Below are 22,346 nucleotides of genomic sequence, written 5' to 3' on the forward strand. Positions count from 1 at the left end.
AGGCCTGAGCCTGCCTAGCTTTGAGGAGACTCAGTGTCCCCATGGGGCTGGCCCCTGAACCCACTCATCTAGACCAGCACTGGCCTGGCCAGGAGAACAGTGCTCTAAGCACTCAGGGGAGCATCCCCTGCCTCCACCGCATCACCATTTGGCCACACAAGCCTGTGAGGTTCCAGAGCCACATTTCTTCCTGGTTGTGTCCCCTGATTCCACAAATCCAACACTTGGAAAGTTCTTAGAAATCAGGGCTAAGCTGTCATTGATCAGTGGAGGAGACTGAGGCCCATGGAGGGGAAGGGTCCTACCAGGGTCGCCACTCTTGAGAGAGCTTTTCCTAATAAGGGCTAAAAGCCAGGCATTCTGGAGGCCAAAGTGGAGCAGTGGCCAGGGTGGGGAAGGAATGCCCACCCTGGCCACTCTGGAGTTAGGCCAGCTCGGAATCCCAGCTCTGCCACCTCCTTCCTGTGAGATCTGGGAATGCAATTAGTTTCTCTGAGCTGCAGTTTCTACATCTGCAAACTGGGGATAATAATAGTTCCCATTCCCTAGGGTTGCTGCAGAGAGTAAATGCATAATGTGTGTAAAGAGCCCAGCATGGAGCCTGGTGCACAGAAAATGCCCCGAGGTGTTGGTTATGATCGTGATCACTCTTATGGAGATCATCATCATTGCTTTCCTCCATCACCTCCTTGTGATAACCAATTCTGGGCAAGTAACATTCCTGATCAGAAAAGGGAACAGCCATGTGGTCATGCCCACTAGATGCCCCTCACACTTTACTGTGAAATGACACATTGCCATTGACCAGCCAGCGAGTGATCCTTGACCTGAACTTCAGGGAACTGGCTGTGTCCGCAGCAGTGAGATGTCAACCAAGTGCTAGAGGCAGGAGTGGGAGGGGGAAAGGGACAAACAGTCCTGATCTCCTACTGTGTGTTGGGAACCCAGTGTGTCTGAGCCACGCACTTCTAGGCTTCGTGCATGTGAAGATTAAGCGTATGTGAAGTGCTTAGCCCGTGGCCCTGTGGGTAATAAGCAGTCAGCCACTATGGTCACGGTGGCCTTGGGAAGGTAGAGGCAATGTGCTTTGGTAGGGAGAGCTTGCCGTGAGCCAGGCCTGGCCTCCAGTGCCAGGTCCTCTTCCTCGCTGTATGCCCATGAGCTCACCTGCTTCCACCTCTTTGAGCCTGAGTGCCCTCCTTGTAAAATAGTGTTGGAAGTCCCTCACAGGACTGTGGTGCGGCCTCCGTGAAGTCAGGCGCGGAAGGTGCAGGGTGAAATGCCCAGAAGGCTTTTGCTACTGCTGTTGTATCTCATTGAATCTTTCTGATTCTCAGAGAGAGATTTTGTCATCCTTGTTTTAAAGATGAGGAAACAGGCTCAGAGAGGTGAAGTGAGTTGCCCAAGGTCCCACAGCAAGTCAGTTGACAGAGCCAGGATTTAAACTCAGATCTGGGCCCTGAGCCCACCCTTCTTCTCTGTGCCTTTGAGGTTCTCTGGGGGGCAGCAGGGTGGGGCAGGCCCCCAGCTTAGCCACCTCCCATGCCCTCCTCTTGCAGGTCATCCTTTTTCAGTACTAACGCTGCCGGCACTTCCGCATCTGCCCGTGGGCGCCCCACAGCTGCCCCTCAGCCGCTGAGATCCAGTGTCCAAGCTGCGGCCAGGAATCCACCCACCTCCGCATCCACCCCCGTCCGCTATCCTGCCCACCACCAGGTCGGTTCCCGAGGCCTGGCCTTTCCCTCTCCTGCTGAGAACCAGAACCCACCAGGAGCACCACAGAGTCCTCCTCTTGGAAAGCAGAACTCCCTGAAATCTGGAATCAGGGTGGAAACAGCCTGTTTTTCCCATTTAAACAGGAGTCCTCTTCAACTTCAGCTGATTACAATAGCAAAAGGCGGAATTGAATTGTGCGATGCCAACGGCCTTCTAATTTACAGGTTTTTTCCCCCACATTGGCCTTTATTTACTACTTCCTTGGAACCATCTCTGAATTCTGAATAGCTGACAACCCCCAATGTTATCCACTCTGTTGCTTTTGTCTGGAAAACTCTACAGTGTTTGTGGGATGTCCCCAAAGGAAAGCTATGTTCTAATTTTATCATTTCCATCTGTCTGGTTATGTCAAGTTAATTCAGAAAGAGAAGAGACAGTGACCAACCCTGAGAGGCCTAATAGGGCAGAGATGGAGGCCTGCCCAGACTAGGAGGCAGGGGGGATAGACAGGGAATGGGGAGAAGAAAGACCCCTATTGGTTTGGAAATCAAGGAGAGGGCGGTGACATATTGGACCAGAAGAGGCACTAGCCATTTTAAGGAGAGGAAAGAGAAAACTTTGGGGTCAGGGAGAGACCCTACCCCCACCTAATTATCCGGCATATATGTAGGAAACATAGCAGCGATGGTATTCGATCTGTGCCATGACTCTTCTGAATGTTTGGACAGGTTAGAGTTGGGGACCCCTGTTGGCCACTTGTTGACGTCTCATAGCGGTGCTTGGGCCAGGTCTTCTCGATGGCAGGGGGATCCCTTATAGGGGAGAGGGAACAGGGCCCAGTGAAATGGCAGTCAGAATGTTAACCCTGGATCCATCTCTAAGTAGAGAGAGGGTGCCCATTGCCTAGGTGAGTGTGCCAAGCTGAGGATTCAAATTGGCACCTCTGAGCTTCCCCACCAATACTTCCTGGAGCCAGCCCCACCCACCCCTGAGAACAGAGGCCAGACACAGCTGCGTAACATCTATCCTGCTACAACTCTTCCACCCCAAACAAAAGGGCTCAGGCTACACACGACCATGATTTATGTTTTCAGGGGATGCCCATTTGTCCCAAGCTTATCCTGTAATTCTAGAACTACCTGGTGTCCTGATGCATTTTCCACTAGAGGTTGCTAATCAGCATGTTTTAGCCTAAGTCCGCCTTCCTGCTGTGGTTAACCTGTTATGTTGCTTTTGGAAGGAGACTCTAAGACAGGGAAAGCAAGTTCATGGTACATATGCAGCCGTTGTCTCTGTTTTTACCCATGGCAGACATTGCTAATCAATGGCAGCTTTATCTCACCGAGTCTGGATAAGGCTTCAGAGTTCAAATGCTTGAAGTTGGCACTTAAAATGAAAGCCTATAGCTCATTCTTGCTCTGGGATCTACAGGCGGGATAGGCACAGGTGCAGCCTAAGAAGAGAACCTGCTTCCTCTCCCTTCCAAAGACGGTGACGGCTGAGTGAGGGCAAAGAGCAGGCACCACTCAGAACGTGGTGAGTACAGCTCAGCTCAGCACTCAGTCATTGGTAGCTTGTGCCCAGCCTTGTGCTAGGCGCTGACATTAACAGGAGCAACCAGGGCCCAATCCCTGGCCTTGGGGAGCTCAAATCTTTCCTTTGATTTTTGCTCTGATCATCAAGGCCCCAGTGGCAACCATGTGGTAAGTGGCCAACCAAGCCCTGCCCAGGGTCACCCAACACACTCTGCCTTGAGCCTCTCCTCAGGGTCTATTCCTTGCGTGGATTACGTGGCCGTAGCATGTTACAGTTCAAACATGTCTCCACTACCCTGTTAAGAGCAGCCTGGGAACGTACAGGCCATCAAGACTATTTATTTAAATACAAAAAAAGGGGGAAAACACACACACGGAAAAAAAATTGTAAGCACTTTTTTTGTAAAACCAATGTCTGTTTTGTTACATACCTTTCATGTTGTGCTTTGTAAATGTCTTATTTGTGTAATAAAGTTAATGCAAGTAGAAGTGCTGGCACTGAAACCCAGAACATGATGGGATTCCATTTCTTTCCTGCTCTCTGGTGAAGGGCTTAGGTCCCTGGCTCCCAGAATATGTGGGCTGCTGGACAGTGTAATCCTCCTTCCTGGGAAACGGGTACCATTTCCCAGTTAGTAAACAATGGATTGTAGAGGCCTGGTGATGGGTTTCTTCCCTAAGTACTCAGTCACACCTGCTTCTTATCTAAGCTTTGGAGGAAATCAGGCTGCTTGATGCCCTCTGTTCCAGTCTCTGAACGTACACTCTCTGCTGGGCCCTGTGCTGGCTCTGCACACTCAGAAAAGGCTCCCAGCCAGACCCTGCCCTGGAGGAGCTCTCAGTCTGGCAAATACTGTAGGAGCCAAGGGGGTGGGTATTAGAGCTGGATCCTATCAGACAAGAAGGTCACAGAATAGGTAAGCAAGAGGGTGGGGCAGGGAGGGAGGTGCAGAGGAGCCTGTTTGGAAGATGGGGAAGAATTTAATAAGGTGAAGTTAAGGGAATATGGAATGGGCAGCAGGGCCCCAGCTTCTGCACAAGACTGGGTCTTATAGTGGTTTTGTCAGGCTCCAGAGCCACCTCCTAACCTGAGGAGTGAGAGAGAGCATCTTTCTGGTGGTTGTCAAATTTCTTTCAGCAGCAGAATCGTTTGCTCCAGCCAAAGCTCCTGGTGTGGAGAGCAGAGCTCCCCTGCAGAATGCAGAGGCTTCCCTGGCCTGCTGTGGCCCTGCACAGAAATGAGTTGCTCAGAGACCTTAGCTCATGGTGCACATGAGTCACTGACTGCAGGGCCCCTCTCTTTATTCTATTAGTTTTTAAATCTCCCATCCCTAATTCCATTTCTGCTCCTCATATATCTGCTCTTCTAATCTATTTTCAAATGTTTAGATATATGTGTATCTTTGAAAATATATGAGTTTAGTTGTGTGTTTCTTTACATGAATGTACCTTCTGTTTTCAAAATACAGTTTGGAAACCACTGGTGGAGCGCAACCCTGTCTACCAAGGTGACTGGCGTCTTGGGGAGAGGTGATCCTCCCAAGTCTGCTCCCTGGCGCAGCTGAGAGTGAGCCCAAGCCTCCCTTCCCGCTGGCTCCTGGCTCTGCCCCAGCATGACGCCTCTGGGTCCCTAGTTTGAGATCCAATTTCCTCTCCTGCCTTCCAAGCCTGACTCACTGTTCTGCCTCCACTGGGCAGCCCTGGTGAGCCAGGGGACAGAGCACAGGGGGTGACAGGATCTAGCAACCTCTAAGGAGGAACAGTTAGACAAAGATCCAGGATGCATATGGCCCACGTGTGGCCCTGGAACATGTTGTCGCTTCCTCTTCTGATTTTTAGCTGACAAATGTGACCTTCGGGATGATTTTGAGGAACGATTATATGCACCACTAACAAGTTGTTCTTTAAAGCAAACACATATTGAATACCTACTATGCGCCAGGTCCCCTACATGTATTATCTCATTTAACCACACAGCTACTGTATTGTTTTAAAGCATTATTATGACCATTTTTTATATGATACCAAAGCCACATTCTTTTTTTTTTTTTTTTTGAGACAGAGTTTTGCTCTGTCACCCAGGCTGGAGTACAATGGTGCGATCTCGGCTCACTGCAACCTCCACCTCCCGTGTTCAAGCAATTCTCATGCCTCTGCCTCCCAAGTAGCTGGAATTACAGACACATGCCACTATGCCCGGCTAATTTTTGTATTTTTAGTAGAGATGGGGTTTCACCATGTCGGCCAGGCTGGTCTCGAACTCCTGGCCTCATGTGATCTGCCGGCCTCAGCCTCCCAAAGTGCTGGGATTATAGGCGTGAGCCACCACACCCGGCCTCCAAAGCCACATTCTTTCTATGGCACCATGCTGATTCTGTGCTTAGGCTATGAGGTTCAAATGGGGGAGCTGCCAAGAGGGAAAGACAGGCCTGAGTAATCGTTCTTGGGCCTAACAAGCTTGTCCAACCCACCTTATTTTGTTGTTGTTGTTTTTCTGTTTTGTTTTGTTTTAGGCTTTCAGCAGCCTGAAGCCATAGTTTTTAGTTTCTGTCTCTAGTGATAAGCAGAAAAGAGGGATGAGGAAGGGGTTTCACTGGCCCAACCAGAAACAGAAACTAAGAACCCATGACTGCTGCAGGACTGGGCACAGTGATCAGGTCCTACTGCCCTCTGAGACCAAGCAAGTCACTCTGTCTCTCTGAACCTCAGATTCCCCATCTGCAAAAGCCTTCCCCTTGCAAGGCTGTTGTGAGGAGCGGAGATAATGCACACGCACTACCTGCACTGGTTAGTGCTCGATTACATCTATCTATTATTATAAAGAGATGGTTCTCAAACGTTCAGATGCATGAGAAATGCTGGGAATGCAAATTACTAGGCCCCATTCCCAGAGATTCTGATTGGGAGGTCTAGGGTGGGGCCTGGGAATATCTATAGCTCACAATTTTGTCCAGGTTAAATGATGCCCACTGAGAAACAATCTTTTAAGGAAAATACACTTGGGGCCACTGACTGCAGAAAGTCTTTATTCCTGAGTTAAAAGTCAGGTTCTAGAAGTACAGCCTGTCCCCCCGGGGCAGCCAATGCCAGTAGCGCAGATGGAAACTTCTGGTGGAGGCAGCCACAGAGTTCACAGCTCGGGCCTGTGACCCACGATCTCGTCCAAGCCCTTTGGACAGGCACGGGTGATCCACTCATGCTCGTCATCATCTGCAAGGAAAGAGGAAGAGCTGGTCATGCTTGGTGCTCGCTGGGACCTTTCCTGGCCTGGGGGGTTCCCCAGGTGGGGCCTTGGGACTGGGATGGTCTGTCGATGGCCAGTCTGTGTAGCTTCGTGTGGGGAGGAACAGACCTTTCATTTACACTGAATTCCTCGGAGTGCCTGGTCTTGGGGAAATTGAACACAGAAGGGTTTCTAGCTGTGGGTGCTGCTGGCGGAGGCAAACATGAGGCATTCTGGCCACCCTAAGCTGGACTCATCTGACAGGCAGAGAGCAGCTGCTTCACAGTCGGGCACTTGCCTGGTCTGACAGCCCACACACAGCAGCCCCAGGACAGTGGGTCTAGGCCTTGCCAGTGGTGCTGGGAGACAGAGTCCTGAGATTTTCATTTCCTTTCTAGGCTCTCCATTCTTGACCCTTTCAAGAACCCATGGTTTCTCCAGGGGACTAACACCCTCTTGTTTACTCCAGGCCTTTCAGTGGGGAACGGAGAGGGGCAGGAGCTCGCCGCTGTGCCCTGACAGCCCTAAATGCAGTGTCTCCTTAGTTTAATCTTCATGACCAACCACCCAATGGGCAAGCCTTCACCACCATTTTACAGATGAACAAACAGAGGTTCACAGAGGTCAAGGCACTTGTCCATAGCCATAGGGTCAGTATGTGGGAGAGCTCAGACTAGAACCTAGGATTGTCCAGCTATAAAGCCTGTGCTGTTTTTTAAACCTCAAATAGAGAGACTTGAGTGAATCATATTCTTCAGTCCACAGCACGCTGCCATCATCTCTCTGTGCAAGACCCCTCCGCGGATTTACTTTATTTTCATTTTTCCTCCTTTTTCCTCAAAACCCACACTGGCCCCTCCGCCACCACTACAGGGACTTACTCCAATGATGGGATAGAGACCCCTCAAAATGCATGTTGCTCTGTAAAATATGTGCTGTTGCTTTGTGTACAAATGTGTTTTTAATTTACAGAAATGGCATTGTGCTGTGGCTTTCATTATGTCTCACAGCTTTCACTCAAGACCTATTCTTGTTGCTGTGTGTACATCCAGCTCTTTGCTTCTTACCGTTGCCTAATATTCCATGCTTGGCTTCCGTCACGTTTTCCTCTCTGTGCCGGTGGTGGACGCGGAGATTGCCTGCAACTCCCACTACCAGGAACAATGCTGGGACAAGCGTTCTTGGCCACACCCCTTCATGGATACGTGGAGAATGTCTCTGGGGTTACATTCCTTCCAGAAGGAGGGTCAACGAGTCCTGCACATCCTTCCTGCACCGTCCTTGCAGCTGCCCATGCTCTTTTCACACCACGCTGCCTTCTCCCTGCCTTCCTGCCTCTCCACCTTCCCGCCACTCCTCCCTTCCCTTGGTGCCACTCCCTGCCTTTAACCAGTTCTCCTGAGGGCCAGAGCACTGGAGGAGTTCTTGCCTCCTCTCCTTACCCTGTGTCTAGCCCAGTGCCTCCTGCCTAAGAGATGGGAGGATGGGTGTGTCCACCCTCCTTGGGTAACAAATGGCAGATGCTTGGGAACAAGGGCACTCCCTGAGAGCTGAAACACAGAGGGCTGGCGGAATGCTTGCCTGAATCAGATCCCCTGCCAAGGATGCCTTCCTTTTTTGTGAAAGGCATCAGACCCAGGGGCAGAGAGATGGAAGCTCACAGACAGCCTATGTGTGCTTGGTGCTTTGCAGACACTGTGTCTCATTGGATCTTTGTAACAGCCCAGTCGGGTAGGGGAGAGCCTTGTCCTAAGTCCATCGCCAGTGGATTCAAACCAAGGTTCACCAGGCTCTGCAGCCTGACCTCTCACCCCAGGGCAGATGTGAGCACGCCAGGAGCTGAGGCTGCCTCCACATCACTAACCACCTGCCCACCATTTCTTTACATGAGACCTAAGGAAAACGGCTTGCTGCCTGGCACACTCTGGCAAGCAGCCAGTGAGCCTCAGTTTCCTCTGGGGAGGCTGCCTGGGAGTCCCCGCTGAGGCTGGGAAATCCAGGGGTGGGGAAAGCAGCGATGATGTGTCAGCACACAAGGAGTTAAGCGCTGGTGGAGCCCACTTTTGCCACACTGTGAGCAGCCTGGTTGATAATTACAGTTCTGAAGTCTCCAGGCTATTCGAATCAGTGCAGCTGCAACCTCTTCAGCAGTAACCCCTGAAACCAGACAAACTGGGTGTATTGTGCTGAACCAGTCCTCAGGCCCCTCCCTGATCGTTAAAAATTGACAGCAATGGACTTAACAGCCCTCTTCACTACCCCTTTCACTCTCTACCTGGCTGTACAGCCACCAATTTGAATCACAGATGCCTCCCCTCCCAGCAGCTGCTCACCAACCCTCCCTCCGCCTCCCCTGCGCCTCTCTGCGGCTCCCCTGGCCCTGCCACGCCAGGGTGAGGCTGCGGAAGCACATTTCATCAATATTTAAAATGGAATTAAACCTGCAGCTTTGATTAATGCCTCCCAGATCCTGGGAGTTGTGATTACTATTTTGCAAATTGCGATTGTTGGAATATGTTAATATGATTGTCTGAGAACATCCTCACCTTCTCAGATAATTTCTCCCCTTTTTTGGCAGGAGGGGAGAGGGAGAGGAGGGAGAAAAATGATGAGGAAAAAAACACCCCACAAACTCTTTAATCAATTGTAAATTATTACCCTTGGCACAACTGCCAGTGGTGCAGAGAGATGGAAGATTTCTGGTTTGGTGCATTTATCTTAGAAATTTTTGGTTCCTGTTGGCCCGGTAATTCCACTCTGGGACACTATTCTTAAAGGGATAATCTATTTGTCTCGGAACTATTTAGAATCAGGAAAAAGGAAAATGTACATTTCTAAAAATGAAGGAATGATTATTTTGTTGTATATGCATTCATTTAACAAATAATTATGTGCCAGGCATCATGCTAGATTCGGGGAGGTGGATACTATAAGACACGTGAAGAGATATTTAGCAGCTACTGAAAATAATTGTTAGGAAGTTTGTATAGCAACGTGGGGGAAATGTTTTTGATGTGATAATAAGCAAAAGAAAAAAGGCAAGGAGAGACAAGAAATAAAAGTACACATAGTATATTCTATGTAATAACTGTGCACAGAAGAAAAATTAAAGATAAATTGAAATGTGAATTATAGCCCTGCATAGTGGGACGAGAGAGTTTCTCTTTCTGCTTTTATTTCCCAAATCTTCTTTCACTAATGGGTATTGACAAAATAAAAAAAAATTAAAATAATTATTGGCTTTTGCCAGGCGTGGTGGCTCAAGACTGTAATCCCAGCACTTTGGGAGACTGAGGTGGGTGGATCACGAGGTCAAGACATCAAGGCCATCCTGGCCAACATGGTGAAACCCCATCTCTACAAAAATACAAAACTTAGGCGGGCATGGTGGCGGGTGCCTGTAGTCCCAGCTACTTGGGAGGCTGAGGCAGGAGAATCACTTGAACCCAGGAGGCAGAGGTTGCAGTGAGCCGAGATTGCGCCACTGCACTCCAGCATGGGTGACAGAGCGAGACTCTGTCTCAAAAAAAAAAAAAAAAAAAATTGGCTTTTTTCCTACCCTCCAATTTAATGTCTTGGTAACTTCATGCATTTTGTTAATTGAAATAAGATATTTCAGCTGGGCACGGTGGCTCATAACTGTACTCCCAACACTTTGGGAGGCCGAGGTGGACAGATTGCTTGAGCCTGGGAGTTTTAATCCAGCCTGGGCAACATGGCAAAACCTCTTCTCTACAAAAAATAGAAAAATTAGCTGGGCATGGTGGCAAGCGCCTGTGGTCCCAGCTACTCGGGAGGTTGATATGAGAGGATTACCTGAGCCTGGGGTGGTTGAGGCTGCGGTGAGCTGTGATCGCCTGGGTGACAGAGTTGAGACCCTGTCTCTAAATAAATAAATAAAATAAAATTTCTAGGTTCCTAGAAATACCAACAGTTTTCTTGAACTCCTGAAAAGCAAAAAAACCTTGCATAAAGATAGTGGTAAAAATGCATAAAAATCAGAATAGACAAATCCATGCAGGAGAATTCCAAGTAATTTATGTACTCTGCCCTCAAAGAGTTGCAGCAAAAATCCCCACTTCTGAAGTGTGGCTGTGCATAGTGACTTTCAAAGAGTACAGTATGGAAAGGGAGCAGGGGAAAGTAACTTTATAATGGAGAAACCTCACAAACACTACCTCAGCCAGGTGATCAAGGTTAACAGCAACATTGGTAAGTCATGGTGACAGTCTGGACCCTTGATAAGATGCGATGAAAATGACACTTTACTTCTGTGATCTTCCTCCCAAACCCACAACTCCAGTCTAATCATGAGAAAAAAACATCAGACAGATTCCAGTTGAGGGGCATCCTACAAAATATCTGACCAGTACTCCCAAAAACTGTCACCAAAAACAAGGAAAGCCTAAGAAACAGCTGTCCCCCAGTGGAGCCTAAGGAGACAGGATGGGATCTTGCAACAGAAAATGGACATTAGGAAAAGGCATCTGCAAAAAGTGTGGGCTTTAGTGAATCATAACACCAATATTAGTTCACTAATTGTGACAGATGTGCCATCCAATGTAAGACAGTCATAACAGGGAAATTAAGCGTGGAGTATGTTGACAACTCTGTACTATCTTTGCGAGAATTCTGTTAATTTAACTGCTTTCAAATAAACAGTTTAAGAAATACATGAAAACCGAGTGTGGTCCCTAAAAGGTGAGATTCTCATGTACTCTAAGAGGAGTAGACATCCCTTCACAGACCCAGGCAACCACATTGACGTCATTCACTCTCTTTTCTTTCATGGTCCCCTCAGATCACAATTTTTGAATCTATACTTATTTGCCTTTTTTTTTTTTTTTTTTTTGAGATGGAGTTTTGCTCTGTCGCCCAGGCTAGAGTGCAAGGGCGCGATCTCGGCTCACTGCAGCCTGCAACTCCCAGGTTCAAGCAATTCTCCTGCCTCAGCCTCCCGAGTAGCTGGGATCACAGGCGCATGCCACCACATCTGGCTAATTTTTGTATTTTTAGTAGAGATGGGGTTTCACCATGTTGGCCAGGCTGGTTTCAAACTCTTGACCTCAGGTGATCCGCCCACCTCGGCCTCTTAAAGTGTTGGGATTACAGGCGTGGGCCACCGCTCCCGGCTTGCCTATTTTCTTATATAATGTTTTTCTCTCCCATTAGACTGTAAGCTCTCAATGCAGGGACCATGTTTGATTTGTTGACCACTAGACCCAGCATACAGTAGGTGCTTAATAAAGCACCTTCATCTGTCCCAGATGAAGTCTGGAATAAGCCTTTTTCATTCTGACTTGTGTCAGTTGCCATCAACAAACATTCCCTATGCACTCCCTTCTCGGCATCCAGGTCTCAGCTCAAATGTCACCTTCTCAATGACCCTAATCTAACCGCCTCCACTCACAGTCACTCCATCTTGTCTTCATTTTATTTTCTCCATAGCATAAGCCACTCCCTGCATATGTATTTGTTTACATGCATGTTGTCTGTCTCCCTATCCAGACTGTAAGCTCCAGTGAGACCAGAAGCCCTGCCTGCTTGTTCACTATGATATCCTAGTGCTTAGGAGAGCGTCTGGCACATAGTAGGTTCTCAGTTGATAGCTTTTGAATTAATGAATGAATTGGCAAGCCCAATCCTGTGGCCAGCCCTGTGGCCAGTGTTAGGGACAGATGGGACTGAGACCAGCAGTGAGGGCTGCCAGGACCCAGGTGCACTTCAGGTTTAGGTCTGTCTATCTTTGGGGCCGAAAGATGTCTTTATTACGGTTCTGAAGCTTTGGAAGTGACCTTGCTGCCACCTGCACACCCTGCCCTTATAGGTCATTAGGATAATTGGGCTTTTTATAGAGAAGAAAAGAAACGTATTGCAAGAGACACCCCAAATCTGACCGTGGGCTACCCCAGTGAAAAACTTCCCTGAAAAGGCTCCCTACTCCTTAGCCTGGCCTTCAAGTTCGCCAGATCCCCCTGCTTCCCAGGCCTACTTCCCTCCCCGCTTCCCTCCTAGCTCCCCTCGCACTGTAAAATGCAGCCACTGGAGGAACTGCCGTAGTCCGTGTGCATGCTCACCAGTGCCTCTGTGCCTTTGCATATGCTGTTCCCAAGGGACCACCCTTCCTCCTTCAGGACCTGGCTTGGGTTCAGGGCCTCTCAGAACACAACAGAGACCCAAGGTACTTTCCATTTTGTAGTATTAGTGTATATAAAATTGAAAACAGGCCTAAGCAAAGTGATAACAATTACAGTATAGTTTAAACATTTATATTTGACAAATTACTACTTTTTTCTTCTTTTTTGAGACGGAGTCTTGCTCTGTCGCCAGGCTGGAGTGCAGTGGTGCAATCTCAGTTCACTGCAACCCCCGCCTCCCAGGTTCAAGCAATTCTCCTGCCTCAGTCTCCGGAGTAGCTGGGACTACAGGCATGCGCCACCACGCCCAGCTAATTTTTGTATTTTTAGTAGAGATGGGATTTCACCATGTTGGCCAGGATGATCTCGATCTCTTGACCTCATGATCCACCCGCCTTGGCCTCCCACAGTGCTGGGATTATAGGTGTGAGACACAGCGCCCGGCGGACAAATTGCTGCTTTTAACACAAACAACCAAATGTAATATGAGTGTATTATTCTAGGATTTCTTCCAAAAAAGTATAAGTTCATAGTGTGCTGAGGCACTACGGTCAGGAAAGGGGGTGTGAATTTTGAGTTGTCTGATGAACAGGGTCACAATCCATACTTAAAGGCCCCATGAATGTGTGGGCTGGGCTTCATACTCTCTTGGCTGTCCCCTACCCCCACAGACCCTGCCCGGATGTTAGCCTTCCCTGAGCCGAGGTCACAGTGTTCGTCGTGGTCACCCCCTCCAGCCTGTACCATTTACTTTTGATGGTCAGGGCCCAGCACAGATCCAGCACTTAAAGTATTTCATAAGTACATGGTGAATAATGAATAAAGAAATGTAAATTTGGGGACATAAAAGCAACAGGTTTACCCTGTGGGGTTTTGACAAAGGGGGAAGAATTTCTTCCCCACCCTGGGCAAACGGAGCTCGTGAGAGGGCAAGGCAGGCACGCCAAGGGCAAGTCCAAGACCGCCAGCTGCTGGTTCCTTTTGTGACTTGGGGCAATAGATTGAGCAGCCCTACCACATGGAGAGGCTGGGTTGTGTGGGGTCATACCTGGGCACTAACCCCACTCAGGAAGCTCAAAGCCTGGCTGGCCTGGGACTTGTCTCTCAGTGAAGGCAGGGAGGAGCTGACCTGTACAGGGCACAGCTGTGCCGGGTCTGCTGAGCTGTGCCCAGGTCACCGGGTGACATTAGTGCAGCCTGCAGGTCAGTGCACAGCTGGGGGAAAAAAGAGATCCTGAAAGTCTCAGAACAGCTGCAAGGAAATATCAGCTCTTCAGAGGATTAGCAGGGAGGGGGCAGTGTGGCATGATGGTTAAGAGCTTGCGCATTGGAACTCTGTGTCACCAGCTCACAGACCTTGAGCAAGTGGCCTCACACCTCCCTAGGTCTCATTTCCCCATCTACAAAGATGCCTGCCTTGAAGGCTTGCATGAGGACCAAGTGAGATCATTCCTGAAAAAGGTTAACACAGCACTTGGTGCACAGGAAATGCCAAAAACCAAAAGAAACGCCAAAAGTTATCTTGTGAAGGTAGGACTTCAGGGCTCATGTGGCAACACAGCAAAGACTAGGAGTTCTGGAGCCGAACAAGCCCGGATCTGATGCTGAGCCACCGACTCGCTGGGTGATTCTGGACATGTCACTCCCATCTCTGAGCCACCCTCCTCGCCTTTATAGCAGGTTTCACCAGACTTTCTGCAGAGGGCAGAGTGAAGACTGACCAGGATGAACGGCACTCGGTGGGCACCCAGAGATGGAAGCTATGGTCACCATTGTGATAGGTCTTTCATTCCCGAACTGGATGCCCGTAAGGGAGCGTCCTTAAGGGACTCACTCAGGACACCCCCAGGACTTCTGGTTCCCTGTCAGGATGGAGGGGGAGCCCGCGGGAGGAGGAGGTTTTCACATGAGGATCACTACCATAAGGATCAAGGGCCACAGCTCAGCTAATAATTTTTGTTCAAAGTCAGCAGGGCAAGCCAGGGCAGGCGAACCCAGGGAAGGCAAGCAGGCGGATTGGGGTCACTGCACACCCACAGGCTGGGCTCTGCCTGCTCTTGGCACGCCTTTGGGCTGGGCACACCTGTGGTCACCGCTGCTATGCAGCTTCCACCCTGTGTGAGTGAGGGGGCTGGGATGGGGACTAGGGAAGGGAGGAGACCAAGATGAAACAAAGCGTCTGCCTTGGGAGAGTGGCAGAGCTCACACTGGCTGGGCACTTAGGAGGTGCCCAGCTCCACGTGTATGTGGGGGGCTACACTCATCCTCTCCTCAGTGAGTGAGATGGGGCTGTCTCCACTTAAGATGAGGAAACTGATGGGTGAAATTATTTGCCCCAAATCCTTCCATCAGGGCAGAAGGAAAGGCTCAGTGTGTCTGGCCCCAGAGTTACGCTCAGTGAAGCTGCGAGTGTGTGCAAAAACACAGGTGTGTGTTTATTTCCATCCAACTGCTCTCACACCAGCATAAGCGTGAAGAGGTGTGTGTGTGAGTGTGGGAGTGGCTGCAGCTGAGGGGAGGTGTGCACTTGGTGTGTGGCTCATGTGACTGGCTGAGTGTGGCCGGATGTGAGTCCCTAAAGTCTCAGTGTGTGTCATCACATGCAGAGGGCAGAGGCACTTCCAACCCACAGAGACAGCCCAGGGCTCATGCTGAATGCCAGGGTGGCAGTGAGCACAGAGCTGAGGCAGGCCTTGGGGGAAGGAAGCTTCTGTCATAGGGGCTGTCATCTTTTGGGGGGTCTAGGCCCATCCTCAGAGGACTCCAGGCTGGGATGGGGGGTGCACTGCAAAGCAGGCTCCACAGCTTGTGGGCACCTATGGGTCCCATCCAATGCCCTGCCACACCCTCTGTGCAAATGCAGCCCACGTGAGCTGGCGGGGCAGGGCCATGGCAGTGCCACAGTGAGGGCAGCAATGCCCAGGCATCCCCATCACCACTCCTGACAAGAAAGAGTCTTTGAACATTGCTGGCAGTGGTGGTGGCCAGAGGCCAAGGCCACAGCATTGTCAATATTGACTGAGGAGTCATTGCCTAGGCAAAGCCTGCCACGGGGTGGGGAGGTGGAAGGCCTTGGGCCTGCTCCGGCTTTTCCCCATAGAAGAGCATCTTCTGGGCTGGGTGGAGGGCTGGGCCAAGCACCCACAAGCTTCTCAAGGCCTATTCAAATGTAAAAGCCTTAGAAAAAGATGATTGGCTCTAAATAGAAAAAAAGAGAAACTACAAAACTGAAATTAATAAATGTTATAATTAAGGTATTCAGACTTAATTATTAAATTTAGAAATCAAAACAATTTTATTACACTTGAAATCCATTTGTAGGCTCAATTTCCTCATTTTTTGAGAATTCTCCAGTATGCATGACTCTCAGGAAATCAAGGCCAATTGTTAAAGACTCGTAGTAAAGCAGTTTACCAAGCAACAGCAACATTTTTATATTTAATGTGGGATTTATATTTCATGTGGATACACTTTGTTTTAATATGTGGAAATAATTGAGGTGGGGTCTCCAAGGTTAGGCCTAAGGCTGGATTTAGGACTATCTCTGGGATGGGGCTAAGTCAGGGCAAGGAATATAGCTGCCTCATATTAGGAAGTACTTCCGTGAGCAAGGTGCCATGCCTGGCACTTTGCATGCCTGCCATCATGCAATCCTCATTAACATCTGTGTATGCACAGCTGGTGTTGTCTCAGGGGGAGCCTTAGGTGCTCCAGTTGACGGGTGAGGGGAAAAGTTCCCATAGGCATAATGACTCTTGGAAATCTCTTAGGAAGGTCCCATGCTGGAGATGGACATCTCACTAAGTGCCACACAGCCAGACTTCTTATTTTTAAAAATTTTTTACAGGCCAGGCGCGGTGGCTCACGCCTGTAATCCCAGCACTTTGGGAGGCCGAGGCAGGCAGATCATGAGGTCAGGAGATCGAGGCCATCCTGGCTAACACGGTGAAACCCTGTCTCTACTAAAAATACAAAAAATTAGCCAGGCGTCGTGGCGGGCACCTGTAGTCCTAGCTACTCGGGAGGCTGAGGCAGGAGAATGGCGTGAACCCAGGAGGCAGAGCTTGCAGTGAGCCGAGATTGTGCCACTGCACTCCAGCCTGGGCGACAGAGCAAGACTCTGTCTCAAAAAAAAAAAAAAGAAAAAATTTTTTATAGACAGGGGGTCTCATTCTGTCACCCAGGCTGTAGTGCACGGTGTGATCATGGCTTACTGTAGCCTCTGATCTCCTGGGTTCAAGAGATCCTCCTACCTCAGCTTCCTGAGTAGCTGAACTCCAGGCATGCCACCACCCCTGGCTAATTTTTAAAAATCTTTTTTTGTAGAGATGGGGTCTCGGATTGTTGTCCAGGCTGGTCTTGAACTCCTGGCTTCAAGCAATCCTCCCACCTTAGCCTCCCAAGGTGCTGGGATTATAGGCACACCATGCCTGGCCCACATAGCCAGTCTTCTGACAATTGTTAGAGAGTTTGCCTTGCTGTTGAGGTCCAGATGCATATGAGTAGTGTTTATGGGTGACACTGATCAAAACATACATATCTTTTTTTTTTTTTTCCCCAGATGGAGTCTCGCTCTGTCACCCAGGCTGGAGTGCAGTGACGCGATCTTGGCTCACTGCAACCTCCATTTCCCAGGTTCAAGTGATTCTCCTGTCTCAGCCTCCCAAGTAGCTGGGATTACAGGCAACCGCCACCACACCTGGCTAATTTTTGTATTTTTAGTAGAGACAGGGTTTCACCATGTTGGCCAAGCTGCTCTTGAACTCCTGACCTCAAGTGATCCACCCACCTCAGCCTCCCAAAGTGCTAGGATTACAGGCTTGAGCCACCGTGTCCAGGTACATATCTTTAAATGCTAGAATCATCCTCTGTAGCAAGGTGCTCCCAGGACAGGAGGCACACAGGGATGGAGATGACTGATGCAGTGTCCTCACATTTGCTGCAGAACGCATGTGTGCTGAATGGAGAGGGGATGCAAAATCACCAACACTGTTGATGTTGCTGTTCCTCCTGTTTCCTGGTGCCCTCTTTTCTTTTTGAGCACTTATAATTGAATCCATGTTCACTAAACATGTTCATGACGCCTAGCTGCTGTCCTAAGGCGGCTCAGAGGAACCAAGTGCCATGGCCAAGGTCACTCTATTGGCCTGACCCCACAGCCTCTGCTTTGACCCTCTGCTCCTTTTGGCCCCTAATCCCTGGCTGCACGTGGACAATGGACTGAAGGGGCCCTGGCAGTCGGGAGCTTGTTGTCCAGTCGGCAAATGTTGAGGGCTGAATTAAGACTAGAGCAGTGGCAACAGTCAGCAGGGATGTTAAGGAGGAATCTGCAGAAGTCTGTGACAGACCAGAACTCACAGAATCGTCACAGCGGTCGTGGAAAGACAATGTCCTTACCTCTTTTACAGGGGAGGCTACTGAGGCTCAGAGGTGAAGGTGTCTGCCCGAGCTCACCCAGCTCATGTGAGTGGGTGCAGGGTGATAGCCAAGTCTGTCTTCAGAGCTGCAGCCTTGACCACTACCCACTTCCCTGAGGAATTCTTCTGCAACTCCCATCTTTACTCCTCACCGTCTGAAGGACCGAAGCTAAACTCCCTAACCTGCTATTCAAGGTTCTCTCCAGCCCACACTGGGTCCCTCTGCCTTGAATGCCCCGCTGAGACCTACTCCTCCATACTCATCAAAGTCCAGTCTGAGGCCTCCTTGACACCTTCCCCATTCCCCAACACACAAGCCTTCTCAGCTGCTCCATCCGGAGCACCCTGTACCTCTGCATCCCTCTGGACCCTTGCCCATATTGCTCCTTCCCTTCCATGCAGCAGAATCTACCTCTCATCCTTTTAGGTCTAGCCAGCTCCATCTTTTCCAGGACATCATCTGGACGGCTTGGGACACACTGATGCTCTTCTCTGTGTGTGTAGGACACTGTGAATGTAGCTCCTAGCACCATTGAAATAGGGATACTCCCAGTTTTCTGGAAAGAATCTCATATTTGATATTTAAAATTAAACATCGTAGGGAATATAGAATTGTGTTGGACTGCTTCCTATGCTTTTTTATGGTTTATGTTATTTTGATTCCTAAGCTATATTTTGAGGGGTGGGAGTTTCTTCACAGTCTTTCAAACATTTAGGCTCCCTAAAGGGCCCAGGCCTCTATCCAGAGAACACCCACCCAAGTCCTGTGACTGTCTATTTATGTATATGTTCCCTCTAGCCCTGCACTGGTTTTGGTGGGGACCAGGCACTGGGTCTGATCCCCAAGTGAAACCCTGGTGGATGCAGGGGCTCAACAAAGGCCTGTGTCTAGGGGGAGCTTAGGGGGCCCAAGGCTCTAGGTGCATAAGAAATGATGAGGATGATGGGGACATGTCCATAATGGAATGCCAGGGGCTGGGTAGAGAGATCAGAAAACCACAGGCCTCTAGTCCAGTCTTGAAATTAGAATTAAAAGCAGATGGGAGGAGGCCAGACTGCAGTTTGCCGTGGAAACACTGGCTCCTCCCTTTGGGACGTGGAGTTAAGGAGGCCCCTGCTTTTCACCTTTTCATCCTGGGTATAAAAGGAATCACGACTGTGATTGTCAACATGCACCAGGTGCTTCTTTCGGGCCAGCCACTGTTCCTGCTGGAGTGTGTCATCTCACCTCATGCGTGTCATCTCACTTCAGGCCACAGCCCTGGAAGGGAGGTCTATTTCTGTCCCCATTTTTTCAGGTGAAGAAACTGAAGCTCAGAGAAGTTAAGGGCCTAGCTCAAGGTCACACAGCTGGTGAATGGCAGCGTTGGGATCTGCTTGCAGATCTGGCTGGCTCTAAATACCTGTCTGTGACCCTGTCCGCCTCTCCTGGACCTGAGGGGTTTCAGTCAACAGTGCTGAGTTCCAGAGCTTGGGCTGAGAAAGAGAGCAGGCTCCGGCCTCATAGGGTCTGGCTTTCCACTCACTTCTATTAAAGGAGACAAAACAAACCATTACAGCACTGGCCCGGGTTGACTCCAGCCATGGCAGGGGAAGCTGTGTCCCTCGAATGTCTCCAGGAGGCTGCCGTGGGGGAGTCGGGGGGCGGCAGGGGAGGAATTGTTACCAGAATCTGACGGGCACCATGGCTGGAAGGGGAATTTCCAGGGCCTTTGGGACTGGGGTGGGGAGAGAGGATGGCAATGGGCAATTCCTGCAGTCCAGGGAGAGGCAGCAAGCTGGGCAGGCTGTTATTCCTAGAGCAAAGGTCTTGACAGGGCTGTATGGATGGCTTCCAAGTGGCCAATCCCGCCCTCTGTAGGCAAAATTGTGTTTGTGAATTCAAGTGTATTTCTCTGGGGAGAGGTCCGTAGCTGGGCCTAGATTCTCAGACAGGTTCATGGTTCAGAAAAGGCCACAGCATATTTCATCGGTTCAGAGCATGGCCTCCGGTATCACATGGACCTGGGTTCATACCCTGGTTCCTCCCTTTACTAGCTGCTTGATTGTCGGTAAATAACTTACTCCCTGAGCCTCAGTTTCTGCATCTGCCAAATACGAATAATGGTCTATTCCTCAAAGAACTGGGATGTGGTAAGTCCCTGGCATCACGGAGGCATTCAATACTCATAACTTTCTTTCCTACCTCTTTTGCTTACAGCAAATGCCCATCTGCTGGCAGGGATGTGTGATTGGTGCGGGCATTTGATTTGGCAGTTACAGCGTATTATCCCTCCACAAAGCCTTCATTATGGTGCTGCTAACAACACCGCAGATAAAGCATGGATGTCCCTGCGTGCCAGCCTCCAGGTGATTATAACATTTCGATAAATTGCCTTTTGTCTCGCTGGAGGGATGACAGCGGGAGGAGGCTGTGGGGGAGTCTCACTCGGCCATTTTGCAGAAACTGCAAGGGAAGCACTGTGGCAAGGTAGCCTGGGTTTGCAGAAGGAGTTCCGGCCTAGCAGTGGGAAACCAGGGTACCAGCCCTGGCTCTATCACAGACAGTCTGTGTGGGATTGGACACGTCATTTACCCTCTCTGGGTCTCAGATTTCTCATCTGTCAGGAGAAGGCAGTGGCTTCAAGATTAGGGGAGTCTTGGTTTGTCAGTGGCATTGAAAGACTTGATCATTGGCCAGGCGCGGTGGCTCATGCCTGTAATCCCAGCACTTTGGGAGGCCGAGGTGGGCGGATCACGAGGTCAGGAGATCGACACCATCCTGGCTAACACGGTGAAACCCCATCTCTACTAAAAATACAAAAAATTGGCTGGGTGCAGTGGCTCACGCCTGTAATCCCAGCACTTCGGGAGGCCAAGGCGGGTGGATCACTAGGTCAGGAGATCGAGACCATCCTGGCTAACACGGTGAAACCCCGTCTCTACTAAAAATACAAAAAAAAATTAGCCGGGCATGGTGGTGGGCACCTGTAGTCCCAGCTACTCGGGAGGCTGAGGCAGGAGAATGGCGTGAACCCAGGAGGTGGAGCGTGCAGTGAGCCGAGATGGCGCCACTGCACTCCAGCCTGGGAGACAGAGCAAGACTCCGTCTCAAAGAAAAAAAAAAAGACTTGTTCATTGGCCAATTTTTGAGCAAGAAAGTGGGCAGAGAACTATCTTGGGAATAGGCATCTGCAACCTTACACTCTTTGGATATGTACTTTTTATATCTCTATGAAATATAGGGCTGCTAGGAAGGCCCTCAGGTCTTTCTTTCGTTCATTAGTAAACTCCAACTTCTCATTCAAAGTCAGCTCTAACATTAACTTTAGCATTGAAGTCAGCTGGACCTGGCTTCCAGCTCCAGCTCTGCCACTTGCTATCAGTTTGACTTTGGGCAGGCATTTCACCTTGCCTCAGTTTCATCATCTGTAAAGTGGGAATAACAAGGATAACGACTTTGCAGGGTTACTGTGGAGATTAAATAAAATGAAATAAAATAAAATATATGTAAAGGGCTTAGACCAGTGCCTGGAACACAGTAAGCAGTTGGCAAATGCTGGCTATTATTATTATCCTGCTTTATCACCTGAAATAGAATATGGATACCTTTGTATATCAATAGATCTATTTCTTCGCTGCCATTTTTAATGATTGCATTGTAGTCTATAGTGAGAATAAACTATATGTTATTTAACCAGTCCTCTCCTATTGGACACTGGGGATGTTTCCAGTTTTCAAGTGTCTAAACAACGCCAGAGAAAATTGAGAAGACAAAAGTGATCTTTCTTCTCTAGGTGTTCACTGTGCGGCTTAAATTTCACCCTTTTCTAAAGCTGGGTGGGGAGCAGATAAACATCATGTCTGGGAGCTTTTCGCCCATGCCTCTTTCAACAGATGATCTTGCAGCTGGCCAGAAGTGGAAAGTGGGAAACCTGGGGAGGCAGGCGAGCCTGAGTGTGAATTCGGGCTCCTGCCAAATTTCCTGGGGAAATTCCTTAACCCCACTGAGCCTGTTTCCTCATTGTCAAACAGGGACCACATGAGTACTCCCTACCCCTTGGTTGAGGGTCTGGTGCATGGTAAAAGCTCAGTCATCGTTAGCTGTCGCCACCACCATCATCCCCATCTTCCTCATGATTCTGGTGGTGGCAGCCCAGTCACATAAGCCAGGTTACTTTTCAGACCCCAATCCACACCCCTTATTCCCATTGTCCATTTAATGGAGTGTGCATTCAAATGAGGCTTGTGGTTTTGATTTTAAATTCTGTCTGGAACCCACAGGTTCAAACGCAAAAGGGCCCTCTCTGCAAATAATCACTGGTGTGCGATATTTTTA

At 49.5% G+C, this 22,346-nt stretch overlaps 2 protein-coding genes across 6 annotated transcripts in view; one reads left to right on the forward strand and one right to left on the reverse strand.

The window, feature by feature from the left end:
• LHX6 (LIM homeobox 6) overlaps positions 1 to 20,304 on the forward strand; it is a 42,954-nt gene extending 22,650 nt beyond the window's left edge. For 3 of the 4 annotated variants that reach the window (XM_055271220.2, XM_055271221.2, XM_055271222.2), the window contains one exon: positions 1,560 to 3,762. In XM_055271220.2, the coding sequence (XP_055127195.1) occupies positions 1,560 to 1,580 (21 nt within the window). In that variant the 3' untranslated portion in view covers positions 1,581 to 3,762. Of the gene's footprint in view, positions 1 to 1,559; positions 3,763 to 20,228 lie in introns of those variants that run through there. The other variant, XM_063636023.1, reaches the window with a different exon arrangement.
• The window catches only part of MORN5 (MORN repeat containing 5), a 39,531-nt gene continuing 23,445 nt past the window's right edge, over positions 6,261 to 22,346 (reverse strand). For both annotated transcript variants that reach the window (XM_063636028.1, XM_055271226.2), the window contains one exon: positions 6,261 to 6,461. In XM_063636028.1, the coding sequence (XP_063492098.1) occupies positions 6,382 to 6,461 (80 nt within the window). In that variant the 3' untranslated portion in view covers positions 6,261 to 6,381. The remainder of the gene's footprint in view (positions 6,462 to 22,346) is intronic.

Source organism: Symphalangus syndactylus, chromosome 3, assembly GCF_028878055.3.
Source record: "Symphalangus syndactylus isolate Jambi chromosome 3, NHGRI_mSymSyn1-v2.1_pri, whole genome shotgun sequence".
NCBI classification, from domain to species: Eukaryota; Metazoa; Chordata; class Mammalia; order Primates; family Hylobatidae; genus Symphalangus; species Symphalangus syndactylus.